General features: G+C 62.2%; 2 protein-coding genes across 2 annotated transcripts in view; one reads left to right on the top strand and one right to left on the bottom strand.

Moving 5' to 3' along the window:
- CACNA2D4 (calcium voltage-gated channel auxiliary subunit alpha2delta 4) overlaps positions 1-16,993 on the top strand; it is a 66,960-nt gene that overhangs the window by 36,150 nt on the left and 13,817 nt on the right. The gene's annotated exons all lie outside the window — the stretch shown is intronic.
- Positions 2,452-9,834, bottom strand: LRTM2 (leucine rich repeats and transmembrane domains 2). Its single transcript, XM_069585939.1, has 3 exons — positions 9,709-9,834; positions 7,052-7,642; positions 2,452-4,559 (listed from the first exon to the last, which is right to left on the bottom strand). The coding sequence occupies exons 1-3, from the start codon at positions 9,770-9,772 to the stop codon at positions 4,105-4,107; spliced, it is 1,110 nt and encodes a 369-aa protein (XP_069442040.1). The 5' UTR covers positions 9,773-9,834; the 3' UTR covers positions 2,452-4,104.

The raw sequence follows: 16,993 nt of genomic DNA, 5'->3' as shown, positions 1-16,993 counted from the left end.
CTGGGGTGATCGGGTTTGGTTCCATTTTACAGATGAGGAAACTGAGACCCAGAAACATCATTTGCCCAAAGCCTCACGGCTAATAGTTAATGAACGAGAATTTGAGCTCAGATCACCTTTTGAAGGCGTGGGATCACAACCCTGCAAGAGTGCCCAGGGAGATTCGCAGGCTGCCCCAACTTCTTGGAGCCTAGAAAGGTCCTTGGCTCCTTTGATAGTTGTCTGAGAGCCATGAGGCCTGTGTGATGAGGGTCCTGCATCCAACCTCCATGGCTTAGACCTGCAGGTCCTTGGGGTCTCACCACTGTGAGTGATGGGGTTGGGCACCTGCCTTATGGGGGACTCAGCAGCTGCTAGGAGCCAGCACCGGGGGTAGGGACCCTCGTGTCTTCTCCCCCAGGCTGGGTGCAGGGTGAAGTGCAGGCAGGAGCCACCAGGCAGGCAGGCTGCCCACCCCAGCGAGGGCATGTGCTGCCCATAGCTGGATGAAGCAGGAAGTGGCTGGGTCTGGTTGCTCAGCACCCTCGTTCGCAAATGTGTGTCACAGGTGTCCTGAGGCTGTGCAGCAGGGCATGCGGGAGGGACTCGCTCTGTCCCTTTCTGTCCTTCACCTGGGCTGCTGATCCCAGGCCCTAGAGACCATTCCGGGGCCCCGGCTGAGTCTGTGGCCCACCTGCCCCCCTCTATGACATGGTCATCTGAGCTCCCGCACACCTGAACGCCCAGTGAAGGGAAGGCACGGGGGGCGGGGGGGCGGGTCAGGCTGCTGGCTATGCTCTCCTGCTCTCTCCAATTATTTGATATCATTTTTAACTCAGTGCTGAATTAGAGCCGGGAGGGGTTGCCATGGAAACCGTGTCCGGTGCCTGTGGTTTAACTCGCTGCAGACAATCGCTCTGACGCTTGGGAGGAGGGAGGGAGTGGATGCGATCGGACGGGGCTGGGGCGCTGGAGATCTTTCTCCCTCGATTATATTTCTTTCAGTCTCCTTTTGTTATTTCCTCTTCCTGGCCTGTGGCTCAGCCTCTCTGACCCCTTGAGTGCTGTCCTGGTGGTTCCTTCCCTTGTGTATACATGAGCGTGTGTTGACAGGCAGGCCACACACCCCATGTCTGTGCATGGGAGGAGGAGGGACAGCCTCAAGCCTCAGCCAAGGGCCAGGCAGGTGGACGAGGAGGGATCCTTTGACCGCTAAGCAGCTGCTTCTCAAGAGTTCATGCAAAATTTCTAGGAATGTACCGTTCTGATCAGGACCCACTATCAAGTCTCTGTGAGTGCCAGGCCTGCTTGGGGAATGTCGAGAGCATCATGTGCGGCTGCCATCAGCTGCAGCTGTGTCCCCAGCACAGCGGCTGTGGTCGGAGGATCTCTGTCTAGAGCAGCGCCTCCATGAGCCCGGCGGGCCTTCAGACCTCATGTGCCCAGAACAGTGCACCTGTGTGTTACCCACACCTGTGCAGGCTGCGGGGGCCTGTCCTCTACCCCCACAAGCACTGGTCTCCCAGTTCTGCTGTGCCCATCAGGGTTACAGGGGGACACCTGCCCCTGGTTACCCCAACCCAGGCAGAGGTCCAGCTGGGACCTCCCCAGTTACCCCCCCTACCTAGGAAGGGATCCAGTTGGGAATTCCCCCGTTACCCCCAACCTAGGAAGGGATCCAGCCAGGACTTCCCCCCAGTTACCCCCTCCCCAGAAGGGGTCCAGCTAAATTTCTGGAACAGGGGCCTACTAGTTCTCTTCTCCCTAGGGTTTGCTCCTGTCTCATTGGGCTGGGCCGGGGTCAAGGGGGCCGGTCACCCAGTGGAGGGCTCCCAGTTAGGAGAGAATTCCATCTTGGTCTGAAGACTGTGACCTGTGTAGCCCAGGCCCAGTCAGCCAGAGGCCAGTCAGGCAAGTGGGTCACTTGGGCATCAGGTGGATGACCCACCCAGAGGCCTGCTGGTCCTCCCGCCCACCTCCTCTCCTGGCCGCCGTCCCCAGGCCTCTGGTCTATAATTTTGATCCTGTCTGCTGAACCCTTAGGAGAGGTCATCTGTGTGAGCCCCAAGTCCTGTCAGCTGTCCCTGGAGTCAGTCTTAAAAGCACAGGATGTTAAACGGGGCACCTCCTGCAAACGCAGAGACCTCCCAGAGACTGGTGAAACCTGGTCCCCTAAAGTGCCCTCGGGGAAGCCCTCTCCATCACGCAGCAGGGTCCCTGGGGCATAGGTGCATGTCCTACCCCACAGTGTCAGCCCTCAGCTGCACGGTGGCCAGGCTCACGGCAGGGCTGATACAGACCTGGGTCTCTCTGCTCGCCCACTGCCCTTCCAGGGATGCCCCAAAGCCAGGCCTCAGCTGGGAGTTTCCATTCACCTTAGGGGACTGGGGACACCCCATGCCCCTGCCTGGGGACGCTGTCCCAGCTCCCAGTTCCAGGCTTGCCTCCCACCCAAGGAAACCAGGAGGCATGTAGGAAAATACAGTCTTTATTGGTCATCTGAAACAACAAACCAGAAATATAATTTTGCCTTTAAAAATCTTCTATCTCAGGCTAAGAGTCCACCACTGACAATGCCCAGCCTTCCCCCACTCCCCGAATCCCCAGATCCGGTGTCAGCCAGCACCTCAAAAGAAGGAAGACTGTGGCCAGCCAGGTGGGCAGCCTGCACTCGGCAACCCCATCCTTGTCCTGCCTCAGACCCGTGTTCTGGGCACCCACCCCTCCGAGACCTCCCGTCTCAGAGCCAGAAACCAGCCTGATGGCTCCCAAACCTCCATAAGCTGGGGGAGGCTGGTGTCCTGCAGAGAGAGCCCCAGACTCACCTCAGATCACACTGACCAAGGGGGCAGACCTGGGCAAGGAGAGCCTGCACCGCCCCCTCCCGCCCCAGCCCCCAGCCTCGGTCCCTTTGGTGGTTTAGGGGGCTATGGGCAGAGATAGGATCCCAGGGCTGTGCTCTGGTTTGGGCCCCAGTCTAGGGGCCACAAGGATTGTGGGAAGCCAGGTGGAGCAGACAGAACGCTGGGAAAGGGACCCCGCCTCCCCACTGACACCTCTGAGCAGAATGCAGGCGGCTTTTTGCTGCTCCCAGCGTCTGCTTGGGATGTGCTAGCAGGGCAGTCACAGAGTATGAGCCAGTCCCCTGCCCCGAGGTCACAGACCCAGGGATGCTGAAGGTAGGGGCAGGGGGATGAAGGTGCAGAGCAACAGTTCTGGGGCTGCAGGCTGTGGGAGTGGGGGTGGGGGTCCCCACAGGGCCTGACAGGGATGTACTTCGGCAGCACTGAGGACAAGCCCAGTCGGTGGTCTGTACCTGGACACCCAGGGGGCCCGCCGTCCACACATGCTGCAGCCTCAAGGCTTCTGGGCCAGCAGAGTCCCCAGAAAGCCCAGCAGGAGAGGTGTGAGCAGGTTACCATGGCAACGAGCAGCCTCATCCAGCAGCTCCACCTTGGCCCCTGGAGAGGATCTGAAAGGAATCCTCGTGCCCATGGGTTTGGGCTTCTCCCCATCAGCTGCGGGAGGTTGTGTCAGCAAGCAGGAGGTTGTGTGGCCTGGGTGCCGAGACCAAGGGGGAGGCCTGACTCTGCTCTCCGAGGTTCTAAGACCTCTGTCCCCATGCGACTGTGAGTGCAACGCCGAGCAACTGGGAGAGAGACCAGCGAGCGGGGCGGGGAGGTCAGTAATGCAGGGCCTGGCGGTGTCGGCCAGGGTGTGGTGCTGGGTTTCCAAGCGCCTGTCTCAATGGCAGGGCTGGTCTGACTGCACGTTGGTACCAGCTGCTGGAAGCTGGGCCCAACATCAGCCAGCTCAGAAGAGAGTTCCAGAAACCGGCCCCACACCCCAGATGCAGGCGAGACGAGTCAAGCCAGAGGTGGGGAGCATCACAGCTGTGAGCTCTGACTGCAGGAGAGGCTGAAGGGGCATGGGGGCACCGGGCCCAGGAGCCTCTGTTGCACACCTGTCCTTTCTGCCCGCAGTCCAGAGCTCTGGGGGCCCAGGAGGAGCGTCAGCACACGCTGGTGGCTTCCGGAGGCTCAGAGTCCACAGAGGCTGGGAGGAAGGTGGAAAGGGGGCGGCAGAGGGAGAGCCAGCGTGCTCCCCACCCTCTGTGCCGGGCTCTCAGGCCACGGAGGAGATCTGCTTCTGGTCCTCATGCTCGCCCTCTGGGTCGCCCATGAGGGGCTGGCGCTTCTTGAGCTCACGGTGGTACTTGGCCATGAGGGAGGCGTAGATGCAGCCGTAGGCGGCGGCCACCACCATCATGACGCAGACCACGCCGCAGACCACGCCCGCAATGATCACTGTGCCGATGGCCCGCCGCACGCTCACGGGCCGCGGCCTCTGCTTCTGGGGGCAGGCGGTGCTGGGCTCAGGCTCGGGCTCGGGGCCCGGCTTGGGCTTGGCAGGCTCCGGGCTGGCCTTGGTGCAGGGCGGCCCGGGGACCTCCTGCCCAGCTGAGCTATTCTGATCCTCCAGCTGGGAGCAATAGTTGAACATCTCCATGGGGACCATGCGCATGTCCTTCCCCCTCAGCTCCTTGGGCAGGGTGCAGGCCAGCTGGTCCAGGCGCCCCCCTGCATTGGGAGAGAGAAAAGGTGGGATGAGAACCAGCAGTCCCTCCCCCAGCCCCAGGTCCCACGTGGAGGGCCCAGGAGGACCATTTTCCACCAGCAAGGCAGTGAGTCCTGCAGCCAAAGAGATAGAAGAGGAAAGTGGGGGACTAGCGTGTATGAAGCCCAGAGCCGGGGAGGCGGGTACACATGGTGGCAGTTAACCCATGCAGAAGCCTTGTGACGTGGACGGTGTCCCTGTTCCTATTTAGCAGAGAAGCACACAGACATCCCCACCTTGCCTGCTCCCCAGAGTCAAACCGGCCACCCCCAGCCCGGTGCTCAGGAAGGAGGGGCCATGACCCAAATTCAGTCCATACCCCTCCTTGCCTGATCCCCGCTGGCCCATATGTAACCCAGGCACTGTCCTGATCCCTGCTGACCTGTCTGTAATCCCCGGCACTGTTCTCCCCAGCATCTCATGCCCCCGGGCTCCTCCCACTAACACCAAGGGCAGAAGTCGGAGCCACACTTCTCCAAGAGGGACCTTGGTCCCTAAGGTACCTCCTTGGAGAAGGGAGAGGAGAAACCACAAGAGTGGTGTCCTTCTTAGAGCAACAGCGGCCCCGTCAGTGCCCTGGCCACAGCACCCTGAGCCCAGAGGCATCTTGTAGGGGACTACAAAGACCCCCGACGTCAGAGGAGGGGCCAGAGCCAAGGAGGGCGTGCAGGCCACAAAGGCTGCCCAGGCTCGCCCGGATGACGGCTGAGCCAGACTTGACCTGGGGGAGGCGGGCGCAGAACACAGGTGGGGCAAGAGGAGGGGAGCTGCCCAGACACCCCCTTTTGGCCTCTTTCAGTGTCTGGAGACCGAGATTCAGGCACTGCCTGCCCCCGTGGAAGGGCCTGGGCTCCTGCCCCCCATCCCTGCTGGTACCCAGCCTAGCCCAGCCCAGCCCAGCTGCCGCAGACTCCCCATACAATAGATATCAGTCTTTCCTGGGTGCAGGAAAAGCCTAGGTTATTTGTTTTGGTTTGGTTGGTGTCTTTTGGAGGCATGCAGGGTGGAAAATAGCTCCAACAGTGACAAGTTCCAGAAATGTACATTCCCCTCCGTGCTCTTTACTTCCCAGTGACCGATGACCGTTTGGAGGGGCAAGGACGTCCCCTGCAGATCACACATTGGTCTGGTTGTCCAATCCCCCGTGCCGCCCACCGCCTATGCAAGGCTTACACCCCGTGAACTGTGTCCAGGGCTTTTGTGCCAGCGAGAACTGGCCATGGAAATGGGGCTACCTCAACTTCCTGCTCCAAAAACCTGAGGCTGACTCCCTCCCGGCCACATCATCTTGAGCAAAGTACCTAAGTCATGTAATCGCTCACGAGGCTCAATTTTTGTGCCTGTCATAAGAATGACCATCTCAGTTGCTCTAAGGGGTCAAGCAGGTCATGGGTATGGAAAGATACTTGGAAACTAGAAACTATACAAGTGTTCATTATTATTTCTCCTCTCACAGAAAATGGGAGAAATTACCACAGTGACTAATATTTTATGGCACTTCATCATTTGTAAAATGTTTTTAGTTAACTAACATATGAGAATATTAGGCAGATAATGAGATTGTGGAAACACTCTGAAACAAAAAGAGTCAGCCTGATGAAAGCATTAGAGTCCTTTTCACATCAGTTCATTCATTCAGCAAATATTCTTGGAGCCCTGCTTTGTGCTGGGCACCAAATGGTTTCTAGTTAAGCCTGGTTAAATATTACAACTTCTACCAGCAAGCAAGTGGACACATAAATGAATAAGCTTTACCTCAGATCCACTTCACACTGAGTACTTTTCCAGTTACTTTCCATGTGTTTCTGATTTAATCTGCACAGGGATTCTCTGAGGCAGATATTGTTATTTGCCCCGTTTCACTGATGGGGGCACAGCCACAGAGGCTAGCCTACTTTCTCAAGATCACACAGCCAGTAAGTGGCAGAGCCACGAAGCCAACCCAGATCTGGCGCTTTTAACCAGGAGGCTTACATCTTTGCCCTCCTGTCCATTTCATTTCATCATTTTGAAGCTTTTTCTAGGACTTGCCCGGGGTTAACGAAAGGAGGAAAGGAAGGAACTGGAAACCAGAGGCTTTGGGCTTCTTAGCCAAAGCTTTGATAACATAACTTCTTGGGAGGAGGAGTTGAGATCAGCGTCAAAATGAAAATGGGATTGCATCTGCGGATCTGAATTCTACTCTACCTCCTGAAACTGTGGGTGTGTAAGAGGTGGCTGCATTATTCAGAGGCGCGAGGGTGGTTTTAATCCATCCCCTCTTCCCCGGGCCCAGGGATGCCCAGGGGACAGTTACACGGTGTGTTCAAGCCCGTCCTAAACACCTACAGAAGGGAAAGCACGTGGCAGGGAGTCAGTCTGGAGAGAGGCGGCCGGAGCGGAGGGGCGCAGGAGGAAGGGGGTGGCAGCAGCCCCTCCGCCTGCTGCTGGCCCGTCCAGCCTCCCCTGCACTCACCTCGGTAGGAGAACCACTCGAGCCAGCGCTTGAAGTCCCGCAGGTGGCAGTCGCACTCCCAGGGGTTGTCTGCCACCTGCAGCAGCTGCAGGCCAGCCAGGGGCTCGAAGGTCCGGCGGTCCAGGCTCTGCAGGCGGTTGGCGCGCAGCGACAGGGACCGCAGGGCGGGCAGCCCATCGAAGAGGCCGGGCGGGAGCCGGGACAGCCCGTTGAGAGACAGGTCCAGGTGGCGCAGGCGTGGCAGGGGCCGTAGCAGCGCCGCATCCAGGGCCCGGAGGCTGTTGTTACGGAGCTGCAGCTCCGTCAGGTTGGCCAGGTCCCCAAAGGCTGCGCGCGGCAGCCGGTCCAGGAAGTTGTTGGAGAGGTCCAGCCGCTGCAGGCCCGACAGGTTGGCGAAGGCCCCGCCAGGCAGGGAGCTCAGCCTGTTGTTGAGAAGCAGGAGGCTGCGGGTGGCGGCTGGCAGGTCCGGGGGTGGCGCGGTCAGGCCCAGGCCACTGCAGTCCACCTGCAGGCCACGGCCGTCACACGTGCAGGGGAAGGGGCAGGCGGGGACGGCCTCCGCCACGCACAGGGCAATCCAGCAGGCGAGCCCTGGGGGGTGGACGGGGGACAGAGGGACAGACGGTCACCGCCTCCTCCTGCTGTCTCTTTCATGCGAATCCCACAAGGGGGCCTTGCCAGGATCCCCATGGCCACCCACAAGCGTGCACTAGCGTGTCCTAACCACGTGAGACAGAACTCAGTACCCACAGCACCCTCACGTGAACAGATCCCACGTGGTAGGTCACTTCGGGCACCTGGGCCCCCGACACGATAGACGTTGACACAACAGAGGACATGGGGCTGTGAGAGGACCTTCCATATCCCCTCCAGGGGCACTGCAGTGGGAAAGATTCTCTTCCCTTCTCTCGATGCCCACCCCCCAAATGCACCTAGAGCTGCACGGAGAGTGGGTGGGGGCTGTGCTGTATGCACCAAGGGGCACACCAAGACCCCTACTCCTGCCTGCAGGAATCCCACATACAAGACGGGCCAGCACCTCAGGGCGAGGAGGGAGCCCCGGCACCCAGTTCCCATCCTGAGACCGTGTGGAAATGATGGGGTGAGATGCCAGTTCCCCCTCCACACAGAGGATGCTGGGGTGCGAGCCACACAAATCTTGGGCCTGGACATGCCCCACATCTGTTCTCACTCCACAACCGGGCTTGCCCTTAGCCATGGGCTCCATCACCAGTTTCTGCAGGAGGAATCCAGTGGCAGCGTTCCTCTCCTGGTCTCATGGTTTGCCCAGAGCCCTTGTGGCGGGGCTGCAGGGGAAGGGGCATTCAGAAAACGACGCCTCAGGGCAGCTCTCTCTGGGGGTCTACCCTTCTAAGAGTGAACTCAAAGCCCCCTTCACTGTCCTGGGTGTCCCCGTGGAGGGGGAGGGAACCTGCCAAGCCCAGAGGAAGGCCCCAGCCAAGGAGTGATGGACAAGTTCAGACCCACTCTGGCCACTTGGCTCCACTGGAAGGGGCAGCACCTCCCTGACCAGGTCCAGGAGGGGGTGGCTCTGAATCTATGTCCAGCAGGGCTCTGGTGTCTGGTGTCCCGAAAGGCAGGGCATGAGGGAACAGAACAGGACTGCACCCCCTTTCCTGGAGGGTCAGTGACACCGGAGAGGCCTGCCCAGGCTGACACCTGAGCCTCTCTCTTCTGGGGGGGGTGCGGGGGATCAGCACAGGTAAGGCTGTGGATGCCAGCTGGAGGCCCTTCCAGCCACCCGAGGTCACCTGCTGGACCGCTGACCTGTCACCCTCTGAGCTGACTGCGGTCAAGGCAGCCTGCCCAACTCCCCCTGCCCTGCCACTCAGAAGTCAGCCTCCCTTCCTTGGGGCCCCACTTTACCCAGAGAAACACTCAGCCCATCTGGCCTCCCCACTCAGAAGGACCAACAGGACTAGAGGTCACCGTCCCCCCGTCCCGAGAAATTCGGGCCAGTGTGAAAGCTCTGGTGACGAGAAAACAGCCATGTGTTGCGAGATGGTGAGTGATTCTAGGAGGCTGAAAGGGGAGCTGGGCATCTCAGGGCTCAGCCGCTCTACATGGTGAATAATTCAGCTCGCCTATGTCGTGGGGTGGTGGCATCTCAGGGCTGACCGGGCGCCGGCAGGTCAGGTGGACAGACGTCCCCCCAGGATGGTTCTTATCTCTTACCCAGTAGCCTTGACCCTTCAGCTGTGCGAGAATTCCCAGGGCTTCCTTCGCCCGACAGCTCACTAGTCTCCCTTGTGGCAAGTGGGCGGCCTTTGTGTCACCATATACAGGGGAGGGCCTGGACCACACCCCTGAAGCCCTTCCAGCGCCGTGTCCCCAGAGCCCACTGGTTCCCTCTATCTTGGGGCCCTAAGAGCGGGCTCCAGGGCCACTCAGCCTGCAGCCAAGCAGGACAAGAGGTTTGCCATTAGAAGAGGGAGATGGGGCCCCTGGGCTCAGGAGCAGACTCGTCTAAGGGGGCAGACCTGCACGTGGGACCCCGCTCCCGATCTGCCCACCATGGAGCTCAGAGGTGGCCCTTCCCCTGGAACTACGGGCAGGGCTGATGACGGACACCCGGGCAGACGGTCCCTGCAGCCCTGCTAGCCCCGATGCCCGACCTCCCCCCACCACCCACTCACAAGAGATCCGCCTCCACAGAGCGAGCCAGGTCCTCGGCTCAGGGCGGCTGCCCGGGGCCAGCATAGTGGCTTCCAGGCCCTGCACCTCCGGGGAGAGGAGCCCCCGTCCGTCCGCTCAGTCAGTCCTGAGAGAGAGGGAGAGAGAGATGAGCAAAGCGGGCATCAGGTGTTCCAGCCCAGGGGTTGTGGAGGGGGCTGGTGTCTCTTTACACTCCTCTCCTGCTCTTCTCAGCTCTGATTCCCTGGCTGGGGGAGGAGGGGTAGGAGGGGGCTGAGAAGCCAGGAAACCTAACCTCCCTGGATGAGTCAGGGATCGTGCAGGGGCAGGTGGGCATCCCGGGAGCCCTCAGATGGAGCCCAGACAGCGCTGAGCTCCGGGCTAGGAGGTTCAGGAGCCGTCCATCTCCCCCCCACCCCAGCCCCCATCCTCAGCCTGCCCCTTCTGCTTATCTCCCTGGATGATCTCCTGAACGTGTTTAGAGTCATGTGGCCTCCTCCCCCATGTCCCAGGTGCCTAAAGCCAGGGCTACCTGGCTCCCCACCCCACTGCACTCTTACCATGGCCCCCAGGGAGGCAGAGACCAGGCCCAGCACAGGAGCAGTCGGTGGGTCAGTCGGTGGGTGGATCACGGGAGAGGCCCAGGCCCCCTGGGGCAGCCCCCTGCTTTCCCTCCACGGTCTCCTAGTGGGGGAGCAGCCGTGCTCCGTCCTCCGCCTCCGGCAAGTCTGGGAAAAAACTCATCAGCTCAGGGGCTCGTGCTGCAGTGGGGAGACAGGCCGGGCAGAAGGTGAGCTTGCAGGGCCAGGGACAAGGAGAGGGGGCTCCGCCTCCCAGGGGACCCGCTCCTGCTCCAACTCAATGGCACAGGACCTCCTTGCTTCCCTCCCAATGTGGCCAAGGGCCCCATCACAGCTGGGCCTGGCGCCAGGTGGGGAAGGCCAGCCAGGAGGGGGACCTTGATGCTGCTTCCAGAGGGCAGCCACACGGGTCCCCCCGTGGCTCCAGGTTGCAGCCTCCCGCTCCCCCTCCCACAGCCGGTTTAATTCTGGGAGCCCGGGAGCCAATGGCAGAGCGGAGCAGACGCTGAGGAGGTGGGAGGAGCTGCTGGGGGCCTGCTGAGCCCTGGAATCTCATCACCATCAGGGTTTCCCTCGGGCACCAGGGGCCTCTCCCGCCTCCTCCCCCCCTCCATACAGCTGCCAAGCTGCCTCCTGGCCCCGAGAGCCCAGTCGAAGCGCAGCGCCCGTGGGTCCTAAGCAGCGGCCAGGCAGGAGCGCCTGCTCAGCGTGGGGGCCGCTCGGGATTGGGGGGGAGGTAGGGAGGGGACCGCTGCGGGGGCGGGGGGGGGACCTGGCTCTGGCTCTGGCTCTGGCTCTGGACTTCAGCCTCCATCCCCTGCTCTGGAGGGCTCACAGCCTCTCAGGGGCTGCAGAGGAGGCATGCTGGGCAGATGTGGAGTGAGGGGGAAACCTTGAGGATGGACCAGGTCCTGGGCTTGGCGGTGGAGGAACAGCTCAGGGGTCATCTCCAGATGCTCCCCCACCTCCCAGCACCAGACCCCTTGGGCTCCCGGCTGAAACGCCCAGGTCAGGGTGGGCTCTGGGTTCAAGTCTCTGTCAGCTGCTCTGTATGTTAAACCCCATCAACTCTCTGGGTCTCAGTCTCCTTATCTCGAAGGCGATAAGCAAAACACACTGTCCCCCATGAGACCAGTCTAATCATGGGAGGCGAGTTCATGTCTGCTGAACTCAGGACACGTTGTCTTGGAAGACAGTCTAGGTGACCCCAGGTAGATGCAAGGAGAAGGCAGGGCCCCAGGGAGGGGGTCAGCAGCTTACAAGCCTGGCCGCTGACCGCTCTTTCCTGCCCCCAACCTCATACCCCTGTTCCTGAGCCCGTGCCAGGTGAGCAGCAGTCACATGGCGGTCACCATGGGCCGGGCTCACACACAGCCTCCAGACCTCCATCACTGAGGTCACTGTCCACCCTCTTGGCCCTGACCCTCAGAATAGCCCCTCACTGTTCCCACCAGCAAGGATCCTCATGTCAGCAGCTCAAAGCATCCACCCAGTACCAGGCGGGTCAGCAGCCACCCAGGCTCAGAGATGAAGACCAGCTAGCCTGGTCACATGGCCGGCCAGGGACAGGAGCCCGCTCCCTGGGGATGGTTCCCTGCAGTGGCCCCAGCAGGGAGGCATGTAGGTGTGGGCTGAGCAGGGTGCACACACGCCCCCAACATGGCACGTGGTGAGACAGCCCCAGACAGCGTGCAGCCAGGGCGCGTGCTGACACACGCGTGCACTCACGCACCCTCAGATGCCGCCCCTCCGGCAGTTCTTGCATGCCCCCAGCAGACAGGTGCATGGGGTGGCGGGGGAGGGACCACTGGCCTAGAAGCAGGGTCGAGAGAGGCCCCTAGGGGGCCCTTCCACACTCAGACCCACCCACGGGTCTTTCGGCTGCCATGGGGAGACAGGTGCCAGAGAGCCCTCTCGCCCAAACCCAGGCCCCATGCCCACCTGGGCTCATCCTTGCCTCCCCACCCCATCTCCAGAGTGAGCACCTGTCCGTGAAGGTGACTTGAGTGCAGGTCCTGGCACCCCGCCCCCCAGTGTGAAGTGCATTAAAGCCAGCCAGGTCCATTAAAGCCACCATCTGGGGGGAGGGGACGCTGGTGGCCCTGAGAGCCCCTCCCCAGGTCCATGGGGTGCAGACTGTGCTCCTTGGGGAGTGGTCCTGCCTGCCTGGGGACCCCAGAAGCACCCCTCAGGGACCCCTGGGCCCAGCACTCTACCCTCTGGCCCACCTCCAACCTGAGGACCCCCTCCCCCCACCCCAAACCTGGAAGCTTTCAGCCTCGTTAGGAAAGTGTGACCTACATCAGGAAGCCGGGGGCACAGCTGCTAAGGCAGGCGCTGGCCGCTGAGGAATAAATTCACAGCGTCTGGGAGGGGAGACCCCACCCAGGTAGAGGATGGAAACAAGTGAGGGTGGTGGGGTCTCTAGGCTCCAAGGCCCTCAGCCCTGTCGGCATTTTTGTCCAGTCCAGGGACAGGGGCACAGAGCGGAGGGCAGCCCTGCTGAGAGAATCTGGGCGGAGATTGGTCAAGAGCCGAGGGTCGAGCACCGCAAGTGCCCTCCCAGAGCAGAAACAGGGGCTTCGTGCCCCGCCCAGCCCCCTGCTACTCAAGGGCAGTCCAGGGGTCAACAGCACCAGCCTCCCCAGGGACTTTCTAGACCCAGGCCAGGCCGACGGGGTCGGAACCTGCCTCTTACAAGATCCCAGGCAATTCAGGTATCTGGTCAAGTTTGAAAGGCCCTGGGCTAGGTCACTCCTCTCCTGGGGGGCCATTTCAGGGGCCTGGGCAGCAGGGGGTGGTGCGGGAGTGGTAGGGGTGCTGGAAGCATCACCTCCTGCGGGAAGGCTCTGGACCAGGGAGACACGTTACCATAGCCACAAGCAGCTGTGCGTGGTCCCCGGTTCCCCAGCTATTCCCTGGGCTGAGACGCACTGTCAGCCCCACTTGCAAATGGGGAAACAGAGGCTCTGGAGGCTCATTATCTTGTCTCAGGTCAGGCAGTAGAAGGTGGCAGGCTTGCGTCCGAGCAGTCCAGCAATGAGGCTGCTAACCCGGCTGTCTTTGCAGGCCTTTAGGCTGGTCCTGCTTTGCCCTGCCTGCACATGGAGGCTGCCGGAGCGCGAGGCAGGGGGCAGGGATGGGCTGCACCCTCTCAGCTGCCCAGCTTCACAGCTGACCCCACGTCTCCTTGTCCGCTGGCTCAGCGTACCTGACACAGTTGTTCTTATCAAACTGGTCGCCCCCTCCCTGACACCCTTCTTCCCAGGGATGCCCACAGATGCCATGGGGGAAGTCCTGGGGGGCAGGGGTCTTGCTGGGGGGTTGGGGAGGATGCTTTCTAGAACCCCTGCAGCAGGGGCTGTGCACTGAGGTGAGCAAGTGGGCTGGGAGCTCCGGGGAAGCTGGGGCGGGAGGTGCTGACGGGCAGGAGGCGGCAGCTGGAGCAGAAGGGCCCACGTGCTCCCTCCCAGCCGTGTGGGGGGCCGTGTCCCCTGGAGACTTGGGGGCCAGAGTACCCTGGAGACTTGGGGGCGGGCGCCTCACCTGGCCCCGTGAAGGAGCAGCCTGCCGTGTTCCTGCCTCCCGCAAACACTCAGCTTGGGGGGCCTCCGATCTCTCTGTGCTTCTGCACCCACCCTCCCTCCTCCTCCAGGCAGGGCTGGCTCAGTCTCTGGTTAGAAACCTCCAGGAAACCCCACAGGCCCGGTGTCCACGCCCCTCCTCCCTGCTGCCCGGTCATGTCCATCCCCCTGAGCCCGGTCCACACCCCACAAGCCAGCAGCGTCCACTGTGCCTTGGCTGGCGCGCCTGCCCCTGGGACATCATGCCAACTGGCTGCACACCCTTCCCCCGGACCTCCACCCCAGAGCAAGACTTCTGCAGCCTGCGCTCTGCGGAGAGGTGAAGGTCACAGAGGCAAGAGGCCAGGCTGATGCCACTGCCCAGGGCCCCGAGGGCAGCGCCCTCCTTCCCACCCACCCAAGCCCAAAGGCCCCCAGTAGGCAGGACTGGGGCACCCACGCTGAGCCCTGGGGGTGGCACCAGGGCTGTGCCCTCCACCCGCAGCCGCCGGTGTGGCCTTCCGGGCCCTTCCCACCTCTTCCCTGCCCGGCACCCGGAACACACGCGGCTCAAGCAGTGCGGAAGCAGGTTTTTTTAAATCTCTAAATTTGTTCTTGGAGGAGACAGCCTCCTGGTTCATTTTTAAATGCGAGTCCCGTTTTCATCCCCAACTTCCTGCAGCCTGGCTTTCCTGTCAGACACTCCCGATCTCAAGCAGACCCTCTTGGAAGATGGACATAAAGTACCCCCACCCCTGTCACTTCTCACAGGAGTTGCTCTTGGGCAGGCTCTGGTCCAGGCTCAATGGTGGCCTCCGGCAGGCAGGGGATGAGGAGGTCTGATCGGTGTAGTGGCGGGGAGAGACCTCCCCTGGCACCCCAACCTTTACAAACCCCCTCCCGGCCCCTCAGCTTGGGGACTGAAATGAGGGCAGGGTTTGCTCACTTGGCCCTAAACACAGCTTCCAGGCAAACGCAAAGGAGCCAGATCGGATCTGAAGGAGCCTCCCCCTCCTCCTTCCACCACCCCCGGCTGGCTTCCCTGGTCTCCCTCTCTTGGCAGAGCCGAGCCTGTGCAGTGGGGAGGGGGGATCGCTGCGGGTTTCCCTCCCGGCTGGACTCCTCCGCCCGTCTCCACGTGCTCAGCCTGCCCCCCAGCACCCCAGCCCGTGTAGTTATCTAAGCTGCCGGGTGTCAGTCTGAGTCAGACCAGGTGATACCCAGCCGTGGCCTGACAGCCAGGTGCCAGCCTGCCCCCGCCCACCCCAGGCAGAAGACAGCAGCTCAGAGAGAGGACAAGGAGGCCCGGACACCTGGTCAGGGGGCCTCTGTCCTGCACTGTCCTGTCCTGGCCACCCCTAAGCTGAGTCCACCACCCCCTCCAAGGCTTTCTGACCCCTTTGTAGGTAGAGGGGTTGTACATCTGGGGGACTCCAGCCTCAGCTTGGTTCCCAGGGACCCCACCAGGCCTGGGTGGGCTGAGAGCTGATCCAGAGGCTCGAGAAAGGGCAGGAGGAAGGGCGTGGAGGCTCCCCTCCCTCGTCCACTCCCAGCCACGCCCCCCAGGGAGGCTCCGCCGGAGCCTGGGGACTCAGGTCCAGCTGGGGAGGGCTCCTCTGCACCCGTGTCTAAGGGCAGCCTCCAGGGGGCCAGCACCCCACACTGAGGGCATACTGCAGAGAGGTCAGTCAGCCCCCCAAGGTCCAGTGCCCCAGGCTGCCCCCTACCCCACAGACGTCTGCTGTGCCCCCTTCACATGGCACCCAGACCCGAGGCTGTCTGTGCTGAGCTGGGCGTGCAGGTGGCCCAGGGCCCCCGGCTGGCGCCCTACACACTGCAGGGATGGTTTCTATGCCACCGGGCCTGTCGTCTGGCCCCGTGGCTGCCTTCTCCCTCCTCCTCCAGCAGAATGCTGGCTCCTGTCCCCAACACCGGGAGGTCAGAGTTCCCTGTGCCCTTCAGCTGCCCAGATGTCCAGTCCTGAGTCCTGCCCCAGCCCCAGCCATTGGCCCCAGGTAGGAGGCATAGCAGCTGTCCCTGCAGGCATAGAACCTAGCAAGGATGGGCTCGGCCCCAAGCCCAGCTCCCACAACGCCCCCCCCCAACCCTGCACCCCCGCTGAGGGCGCTCAGCACTCACCTTTGGCAGGAACAAGCCCCTTGAATCAGCGGTCTGAGCCGTCCAGCCAGCCTCTCCTGGAATTCCTGGAGGAATCAGACAGCGGCACAGCCCGATCCCCAGCAGGACCTGGGTCCCCAGCAGGACCCGGCAGCAGCGCACCGGCGGGAGGGACGCCTGCGGCCGGCCGCCTCCTCCTGGGGCCAGGGCTGCCGGGTCAATGACACACGGAGGAGGAGAGGGAGGGACAGAGGGAGCCGCGGAGAGGGGCAGGCGGGGAGGGGCGCGCGTGTGCGAGCAGAGAGCAGCGGAGTGACAGCGGGGGAACATCCGCGATGACAGCGACAGGCGCGCTCACGGGAGGCGGGCGCACAGGCGGGCTGGCGCACACACACCGGAGGCGCTCACCCTTGAAACCTCCCATTTCAGGGGGAGACGCGGCCGGCCGGCCGTGAGCTCCAGGGGCAGGAGCGCTGTTCACCAGCGCCCCCCCACCACCACCACCTTCCCTCCCCACCTCTGCAGGCTTTCCTGCCCTGGCTGCCCCCCACACAACATCCTCTAGCTCTGTCCCCTTTCCCCTTCCCTTTGAGAACCAAGCGGCAGGACCCAGAGCACAGAGGCCCCCCAGGAAGCAGCGGGAAGCTGCTCTGAGTCTGTTCCGAGATGGGGGCCGTATTTCCCACCGCGCCTGCAGGTCAAAAGGACACATTCTGGAGGGAGGGGTACACGAGGGCCCATCTGCCTGAGGTCCTCCAGGGAGGGGCCCCAGGCCACACAGAGTCAATGGCATGCAGACACACAGAGGTCACTGAGCCTTGTGACCCCAGACCAGGGCTATCTGGGGAGGGAGATGCAGGCAGGCTGGGCTGGGGCCTGGGGGCAGGTTTTCTGGAGAGCCCTGGGGTGAGCCTGGAGGAGCGCGGAGGTGGGGAATGGGGGGGGCGGGGCAAACCAGCCCCCTCCCCCAGCGTGGGCCTCTGGCTGGATGGGGAGAGACTGACATCAAGAGCTCAGAGGCCTCC

Source organism: Ovis canadensis, chromosome 3, assembly GCF_042477335.2.
Source record: "Ovis canadensis isolate MfBH-ARS-UI-01 breed Bighorn chromosome 3, ARS-UI_OviCan_v2, whole genome shotgun sequence".
NCBI lineage: Eukaryota > Metazoa > Chordata > Mammalia > Artiodactyla > Bovidae > Ovis > Ovis canadensis.
This window is presented reverse-complemented; position numbering and strand designations above follow the sequence as displayed.